Source organism: Euprymna scolopes, chromosome 2 (assembly GCF_053919585.1).
Source record: "Euprymna scolopes isolate OS-2025 chromosome 2, ASM5391958v1, whole genome shotgun sequence".
Classification (NCBI taxonomy): domain Eukaryota; kingdom Metazoa; phylum Mollusca; class Cephalopoda; order Sepiida; family Sepiolidae; genus Euprymna; species Euprymna scolopes.
The window spans coordinates 69,994,631-70,004,372 of record NC_136483.1 but is presented as its reverse complement, the minus strand read 5'-3'; the positions used below and the strand labels follow the sequence as shown (position 1 = coordinate 70,004,372).

The 9,742-nt window shown below is 32.1% G+C and overlaps 1 protein-coding gene across 4 annotated transcripts in view; it reads right to left on the bottom strand.

Annotated features, from left to right (window-relative positions):
* LOC145292091 (GPI alpha-1,2-mannosyltransferase 3-like) overlaps nt 1–9,742 on the bottom strand; it is a 50,429-nt gene that overhangs the window by 22,389 nt on the left and 18,298 nt on the right. For all 4 annotated transcript variants that reach the window (XM_080138171.1, XM_080138177.1, XM_080138185.1 and 1 more), the window contains exons 3-4: nt 9,164–9,281; nt 3,406–3,635 (exon numbers count right to left, since the gene is read on the bottom strand). In XM_080138171.1, coding sequence (XP_079994297.1) covers nt 3,406–3,635; nt 9,164–9,281 — 348 coding nt within the window. The remainder of the gene's footprint in view (nt 1–3,405; nt 3,636–9,163; nt 9,282–9,742) is intronic.

Sequence of the window (9,742 nt, the reverse complement as noted above, 5' to 3'; positions counted from 1 at the left end):
AAAATGTATGGCAAAAAAATATAAATTGAATGAAATATTACTTTGTTGTTGTTAATTTCTATATGAGTCTAATATCAAAACTCTGAGAAATTAAATTATATATATAAATATTATTTTTAATATATGCATACATCTATGCTTCATCTTCATGAGCCACATGACTCAAACCTCAGACAAGTCATCATTAACTCAAGGTCCAATGTGCTAATCAATGCATCCAGTGTAACAGTCATATGAAATGGAAGAGAAGTAAATATTTATTATTAAGAACATAGTAAGTCTCAAACACTGTTAGATTTTCTAGGGAAATAACTGTTTTATTGGTTAGATAACAAAATTGTTCATATTTCTCCCAGTGTTAGCACGTTAAGGGAGTTTGAATAATTGATTATTATTGTATTAAGAAATATTATTATTTAATATCCATATGCATATCAGTTTCATCTTCACCGAGAATCATCAGTGTGTCACACACTGTAAAAATATACTTTTTGAAAATAAAGGAAAAATCTGAATAATACAATAAGATACTTTTTTTATGTTTCTGTGACTGATTTAAAAAAAACTGTGTATTGTTTATTACAAACGATTGATATCAAGACAAGCACACATTAATTTTTAAAATTGTAGACAAGACATAAGAATTTCATGGAATTCATACATAATGAACAAATTTGGAATGTTAATACAATTACGACATTTTAAGGATGGGTATAACAGCATTGGCTCACATAAATAAGTCATATTCCATTCATTTTTATTTTGTTTCTTTTTTGAAGAGACACAAGATAATATTTATATTTCTTACAAAAAATAAGCATGTGCTTTGATGAAGTATTTTTAATTGAAACATTAATATTTTTTTTTTTTTTTTTTACTCACATTTACCCCTCACAAGGCCACTTGGATATTTGGGGCTACGCCTAGGAAAGATTAACAAGATGTTGGTTTATGTTATATTTAAACTTCTACATATCAGTACAGTCAGAGAAGCAGGTAGCAGGAAGGGAATTCCAAAGACTAGCTCTTCAAGGGAAGAAAATATTAGAGTAGAAAGCTTTCTGGCATTTAGGGACCTCAAGAATGAAAGGGGTGATTTTGTTGCTAAGCTGGTTTGTTGGAGATCTGTGCGTCAAGGGGGCATAAGAGCAACAAGTTCATTAGAGCACATTCCATTAAAATACTTGTAAAACAAGTAACGGAATACAACATTGCAGCGATAGGACATGGAGCTTAGTTGAAAAAGTGAAAGTGGGACCTATTAGATTGAAGACTCTTTTTTTCGACCTTATCCAAGAGGGAGAGAGAGGTCAGTGGTAGATTCACCAGCCCAGATGTGGCAACAATACTCCATGCATGAGTGAATTATGGCTTTATAGAGATACAGAATACTCTCAGATGTGAATAATCTTTTAGCATGATAGAGAGAACCCACCTTCTTTTCAGCAGCCTTGGCAATGTCTTCAATGTATTTGTTCATATTGCCTGTGAATGTTAAAGTGTTTAAATGTTTAAAGAAAGAATTTTCAGGTAGGGTGTTATTTGTCATGGATATCGGTGGTTGGAGAGGAATCTTGTAATTGTTAAAAAAGAGCAGCTTAATCTTACTATCATTAAATGTTACCATCCATTTACTGTGCCATTCCACTGCTGTCTGAAGGTAATTTTCTAACAATTCTGCTATTGTTTTAGATTTGTGTACATCCGTTCTTCCCTCGTGCATGTTATATAGCATTGTATCATCAGCAAATATACCCATCTCGGACACAATATTATCAGAGAGGTCGTTAATGAATATCAGGAATAATAATCATCCAACGATTGACCCTTTAGGCACTCTCACATTAATGTTATGCTGTTTGGATGTACATCTCTCAATGACAACCTATTATATTTAGTATTCGTCCAGTTATACTGTACAATTTCATTTTCATGAGCAGCCCTCCATGCCAGACTTTGTCAAATGCCTTGGATATATCCAGGGTTACAGCTCTGGCTTTGCCTACCTTATCCAGTGTATTGTATATGTGTTCAGAGATGACTGTTAGAATATCTACAGTGCAACAAAATTGTCTAAATACAAAAATATTCAAATAAGAAATGCATATAATATATCAAAATAACCGATTTTCTCCTTATATTAAAAAATAAAAAAAGTCTGTATGATGTATATACTTGTGACCAAAATGAAAACATCATATTCCAAAAATTACATAAATTGATCAAAGTTTTATTTTTATAAAGAAAATCATTTTTAACCGATCAATAGAAATTCATAAACATTACAATATAAATCTTGCAAGTTTGAATTATTGAGTTATCTCCCTTCGTTTTGTTTTTTGTTTTATTTAGATTGTTTTCAAAATGGCAGACAAGACAACCACTCTTCTATTACTCATAAAATTTGATTTACTTATTTTAAAATAAAACTAATTGAGGAATTTATGTTATTTTTTAAATATTATACTTTCGTTTCATCATATGTATGTAAATCATGCCAATTTTTTTTTTTTTTTTTTTTTTAATTTAAGAATTCTAGACAAGAACTTTTAGAAAATTTTACAAGAGAAAAGATCAGATGAGTAACAAATTCATACTAACTAGCAAAACCCGTGGAAATTCCACGGGGAGTTGAAAATTTTTAAAAAATAAATAAAACGAATAAAAAATAAAATTACGCAAATAACGATGAATTTCAAACAATTTTTATAGCAAATTCTTTAATCTTTTAAAGCTAAAAAGAATAGATTTAAAAAATTTAGATTTTTTAAATGAAAATTCAACACACCACACATTGTTTTGTTTTTATGAATAATTTTTTTATATAAATCATAAAGGAATAGATGTCAATTCGCTTGCACATTTTTTTTTTTTATTTAAAAAAGAAACTACAATAAAAAAAACTTACAGTCTCCTTTCAACATGAAATTTTTTTAAATTTCAAACAGGAGGGGAGAGGCTCCAAATATTTCTAAATTTACAATAACAGATTTATAATTACCATGTCTGTAAACTATTTTGTCATATCTAAATATTAATTTATGTGTCTGTACGTCCAGTGTCACAAAAAAAACATTGCAAACATTAATTAACGAGAAATGAATGACCTACCTTTATAGGTGCTCTTTATCAGTTAAAAATCATTAAAACCAGTTTCTCTTCAAAAATTTAAAAATAAAAACAAAAAAAAAATATGACTGTCTGTTTACGGTTTCAAATTGACTATTTTATTTTATTGTAAATTTAGAAATATTTGGAGCCTCTCCCCTCCTGTTTGAAATTAAAACTGATATTTAAATTTATGTCCTGGCAAGAACACAATGCCAGCAATTCATGCTGAGGGAGGTTGAGCTTAGTAATCTGAAAACTAGCCGAAAACTTTTTGGGAATGGGTAAAATTCTTACACAGATTTAGAGGCCGGCCAAGGGTAATAGTAAAGTGCAATGACAGTGAGGGCCGTCTCAGCACTGTTGGTCAGTGTCCGAGTATAGGTGTAAAAGAGAAACCAAGAGAGAAGCTGGCAGACCAGAGTCCATTGGGCAGTGCCTTTGTTAGTTAAACGGTGTGATAGTTTGTACAGGTACAAATCTCCAGTTGCTGCAAGAATCCCTTGTAAAATTCTTGGCAATTTTATCTGAAATAGAAAGACAGAAAAAAAAACAATTCTTAATGAAATGAGGTGGGAATAAATTGTAAGAAATGAACAAATATATTTTTTATTAAAGTTTTTTTTAAATAAACATTTTAGATTATTCAGACTACTGTTCTCATCTTGACTGTTATTCTCACAATGTTTCGACCGATGTAATTTTTGACTTTCTTCAGATGTATCTTTTCAAACTCAGGAATCTTTCTATTGAACGCAGGAATCTGTACAGAATTTCAAATGGAACGGCCTGTGGCATAACGGATAAAGTACTAAGTAAAATTCAGTTCTAAGTGACACTCTTCTGGAGGTTGAAAACTCAATTCTCACTGTAAGCAATACTAAGAATACAATTGCGAATTGCTTAAGGTCTACTCAGTTATGGTTGATGGAACAAAAGCATGCTACTTCTGTAGATTAAATAAAAGGTTCTGTTCAAAATTGTGTACAGATTCCCAGAGTTCAACAAGATACACCTGAAGAAGATCAGAGGTTACATCGGCCCAAACTTTGTGAGAACAACATTCAGGATGAGAACAGTAGCCCAAATAATATAAATTACACAGTGCAGCACTTGAAAAAGCATAGGACATCTATGCCCATTTTTATATGCACAATGGCATGGAAAATCCATTTCTGTTCTTCTTGTTGTTGAATTAGGTACAGGTTCTCGCAAAATTGTCACTTTTGAGAATTTTGCTGGAATCTTAGTGATGTGAGTGATGAACATGGCGAAAGATTCCATCAGGATATTTCAGTGATGGAGAAATGTTTTAAAGGGAAATGGAACCATGGCATGATGACTATTGCTGGAATATAAAAAGGGAGGATGACACTCAACACAAGCAGGTTAAGAGGACAAGTGTTGCTTAAACTGACAATTGTATGTTTTTCATTCATAACTAATAATAATAAAATATTATTTAGAGTGCATGAAAACGGTGCCTAATCTAGAGAAATAAAGGTCAGATTTAGTATCAGGATAATTTTTATTACACTGAAACAGGTTTTATGTGGCATGTATTTTTTTTTTTTTTACTTGAAATTTATTGTCCCATGTTATTAAATCTCATTTAAAAGAAATCTAGAAAAGATACATTTTAAAATAGATAATAATTATTAAGATGATTAAATAATCTAAATATTTTCATGTTTACATCACAAACTTTAAGCTGGTCTTGTGTAAACAAAAAGGAATTTATTTTTAGATTGAAGTTGTTCAACATGTTTTTTGCTATCACATGAATATTAATCCTGGTTCTGTTTCTTCTTTTTGTCCATTGTTGCATTATTTGGATTATTCTGATCTTGGATGTTATTCTTACAATGTTTCAGCCGACGTGACACGCAATCTTTTTAGATCTGTCTTATTGAACTCTCACATCTGTATAGAATTTTGAACAGAAGCTTTTACTTGATCTACAGAGGTAGCATGCTCTCATTCCCTCAGCCATGACCCAGTAATAGCATTCTTAGTATCGCTCTAGTACTAAGGATTGAACCTTCAACCTACAGAACACTGTTACCTATTATTACTTAGCATTTATATTTATTGTAGTGTTGGGACAATTAATCGGAATCGGGAATCAGAAAAATCAGAGATTTTTGGGGTATCAGTCGGTATCGGAATCGGAAAAATTTCCACTTATTTTCCGATGCCAAAACCAATTCCTTAAATTATCTTTTTTATTTGATTTTGGTTTAAGAAACATCTTCCACTGCTTGTAGTAATGATAAAATAATAAATATTTATTGATTTTAGCTTTCAGTAAGACTGTGTGCTTTTACACAGATCCAGACAAAATAACACTTTTATAGTTAAAATTTAGAGATTTATAAAGAATCAGAATCGGTAATTATATCGGAATCGGGAGTTTAGTAGTGAATCGATAATGGTATTGGAATCAGGGGGAAAATATTGGAACCGTCCCATCACTAATTGATTGCACCACAAAATTCTGTGCACATTCCAGAGTTCAACACGATGGACCTGAAGATGACTAGAGATTACATTGTCTGAAATATTGTGAGAATAATATCTGAGATGAAAACAATAGTTTGAATAATCCAATTAATACAAATTATCAATTCTCATTTAAAAAATTCAGAAACATAATATTCTATGATTTTTTTAAAACTTGTCAAGTAAAAATATTCATTCAAGAATATTTTTTAATTTTAAAATATTTTTGTTTAACAACTTATGGTGTATTTGAATATAAAGATAATGTTCTACTAAAAAAAAAAAAAAAGCATTTGAAGAGATTCAAGCATAAAAACCTTAAAATGTAAACAAAAAAACAACACTGTTGGGTTGACTTTATCTTAATATGTGAAGCGCCAGATCACATGACTACAAAGTGGTCAACCATCAGTGGATTTAGTCAAATGGTTACAAATATAAAAGTCATGACTTTGAAGTTTACTTCCTCTTTCTCACCCTTTATTAGGTTTCACCACCATATATTCTAGTTCTACCTAATAGACTCTTCCCTTGATTAATAGGGATAATAAGGGTTATGACAACAGCATATTCTTTTCCTTGTTTTGATTCTCAGGTATATATCCATTGATATCTTATATATTTTTACGTAGAGTGATGTGATCCTCAGTTGATTAATTGTTTCTGTGTCAGATATATACTCGAGAGTAAAAACAAAAGAATACGCTGTTGTCATAGGCCTAGTCATAATGCTCTGCTAGTAAGATATGGCAAAAATGTCCTAAAATTACTTCATCCACTTCTAATTTTTACTCTCACACCAGCACCAACTTTTCCCAGGTTCCAACTGGATTACTAAGAAAAGAAACTTCTAGGCAACCTCAATAGTCTCACGATCCCGATATACTTTCTGAATTCTCTGCCATCTCCATTGTTTGATGCCTTTTTCGTACAACTTGGTTATCATCTTTCAATCTTTATGCAAACTAGTTCCACTGCATTTCTTGCAAACTCAATACTTACAAGTACCACAAAAAGAGCCAGGGAACTTTCCTCTTCCTGGGGGTTTTCCAATACTACAACTATTGGCCATCATTTTGATCTCGGTAACATTCACTCTCAAATCTTTACTTTCCATAGCATTCATACAAGTTTTTAACTTAACAAGTAGACCTATCATCATCATCATCATCATCATCATCACCAGCAGCGGCCTTACCATTTAACAGCATTGACAACCGTGGCTCTCCAATATGGGTGGTTATCCATAGCCTGAAACAGCTCCATTTTTTACAATAATCCCGTCCAATCGATCATGTTGTCCATCAAAGTGCATCTTGGTCAACCTTGCTTTTTCGATCCTGAAATTCTACCAGTCAATGTTCTATGCCTCTTTGACGCTAAGAATGTCATTTGTCCTTTCATGATATTTTCCATCAGTATTCCTTTAGTGCATCCAGATCTAGTCCATATTTCCTCGTTAAAAATGTCATCTTTCCAAACGACCCCTAACACTATATCATCAACATAAATAAATCTCTTTCAGACAATCCATATGAAACTTCCTTGTACAATACTTTTAAGACACAAATAAAAAAACAATAAACTCGATAGAGAGACCTGATGTACCCCCACTTTAACACTAAAACTGTTACTAAATGTGCTGTTAATTCTAACACAACTGAGTATTTCTATACATTGTTTGAACAACCTTCATCAACCACTCACTTAGACTTAATTTACAAAGCTCAACAGACAACATCGCTTGATAAATAAAATATGAAATTGATTTAATGTCATAATTTAATATCTCTTAATAAAATTGACTTACCACTTTTCGTGTGCATGTGTTTTTGTGACTATGTAACTCACGTGTTATTTTTTATCAAAATTAAAAATTCTATAACATAAAAACAAATTTAAAAAAAATCTTTTTTACAAAAAATAGTGAAATGAGACAAGGTAAAAAGTTCACTAAAGATTAAATGCCTTATCAGCATTCACTCTCTTCTCTTCTTGCATTCTAGAGAATAAATATGTATGTAGTTTCTACTTCCGTGCGTTCTTCACCTAATTAGTACACACCTTTCTTGGTTTTGGCATACTTGCTGATTTGGTATCTGTGGCTCTTAGTTTCTCATTATTTATAAATTTCAGAGTTACAAATAAAAAAATGAGAGTATTTCTATTATTTATAGAAAAAAAAAAAATGAGAAACAAAGTGAAGTAAAAAGATAAAATGATGACCTGAAAATAAAAAAGAAAGCTACTATTTCTCTGAATGATCATGGAAACATTAAAAATGTTAGAGATTGGTTAAAGGAACATAGAGTGTAAAAAGGGGTGCGAAATATATAGATAACTAAGAGAGATGGGTAACTTAATTATAAATCATAACGAATTAGAACAAGTCTTTCTCTACCCTATCATCATATTCATGGCAAGTGCTCAACTGAGCTTCAATCTATGGTTCTTCCCTGCCCCAATAAAACATTTACAATAAAAACTCATTTACCTATAACCATTATTAATAGCTTCCCTTTCTTTTACCTAAAATTAAGCAAAATTTCCATGAGAAGAGTTTTTTCTTAGAACTACTCATCTGTGGAACACAATACAGCAAGGCTGCTTCCCAGCTGACTACAACATGGTTATTTTCAAGTCCAATGTAAATTAATTGTTGAACCGCCTCTTAAATAATTAAATTCTGAACAATCACTATCATCAATCACTATGGTGTTGTCTCACCGTTTACCTGACACTTCCTTATGTAACCCGAAGTGCGCTCCCTCATCAGATTGCCGACTCCCAACGTCATGTACCGTGGATTTTTCGTTCATGGCCGGATCGTCATTTTCTCGCTGGCGACTGTCGGTGAGGACACACACGTGGTTTCACAAAAATACAAATATGAACAAAGAAAGGAAAAACACAAACGCCAATGTTTACATATAAATTGACTGTTGGACTTGTGAGTGTGTGCGTGTCTTCTCCCCGTCCTATTGATGTTACATTCGTCTATCTCTGTTTCACAGTCAACTCTAAAAATTGTCCATGACTCTATTTCACAGTCAACTCTATAACTGTTCAACTGTAGTCGTTATCAACTCCCATCTGTCGTCTAGCGCATCTAGATCTCAACTGCCTGTCTTCTCTGTCTTGGTCTCTCAGGTCGCCCACCCCACCCTGGTTACTGGAAGCTGCCCTTCCCTGTTTTATCAGTAGGTTTCTATTATTATTGTTTGCTATTTCCTATCTATTGTTGATTGTAGGATACTTCCGATTTCTTTGTTTATTCTAAGCTATTTCCTATCTATTATTGATTGTAGGATATTTCCTATTCCTTTGTCTATTCCCCCCCCTCTCAGCACTTAGTGGCTCAAATCCACCCCAGGGCCACTTTATAGTATCACACTTATCCTCGAGTTCCTTTGGACCTCGATAAGTGGTGACTCCTTAGTAAAGAAAAAAAAACAATATATTTTCAAACATAACTCAATCCCAGAAGTATACAATATTTTAGTATATATATATATATATATATATCACATTTAGTATAATAATAGATACTTACAAGAAGAATTCGGTAATCAAGCTTAAAAAGGTCTAAGAATTTATAAAGTACAATGAAGACAGATGGATACAGGTAACCTCGCAGTCCATTCTTCCATTCCCAGGTCTTGTAGCCATAACTGCAAAAAAGAAAAGCACAAAATATTATCAGATGTCTATAACATGTAGCTTAATTCTAAGTGATAAAAACATAAAAATTAATTTTGGATAAATGATTGTAAAGTTAATTTTTGTTATAAAGGAGAATTGACCTCATGTTAAATTGTATTTAACGTGAGGTCACAAAAGATTGCGTATGTTTCATGGCGTTCATTGAGGAGGTGTGAGATGATTCAAATACTGACCAAGTTATAACTAGGGCTATGACAACAGCATAGTCTTATCATTGTTTTGACTCTCGAGTATATATCAGACACAGTTAATCAACCGAGAACCACATCACTCTACATGAAAGCATATAAGATATCAACAGATACACACTCGAGAGTCAAAATAATGAAAAGAATATGCTGTTGTCCTAGCCCTAGTTATAACATACATCCATGCTAGTTAAGATCCACACGACTTATGGGATTTGTTT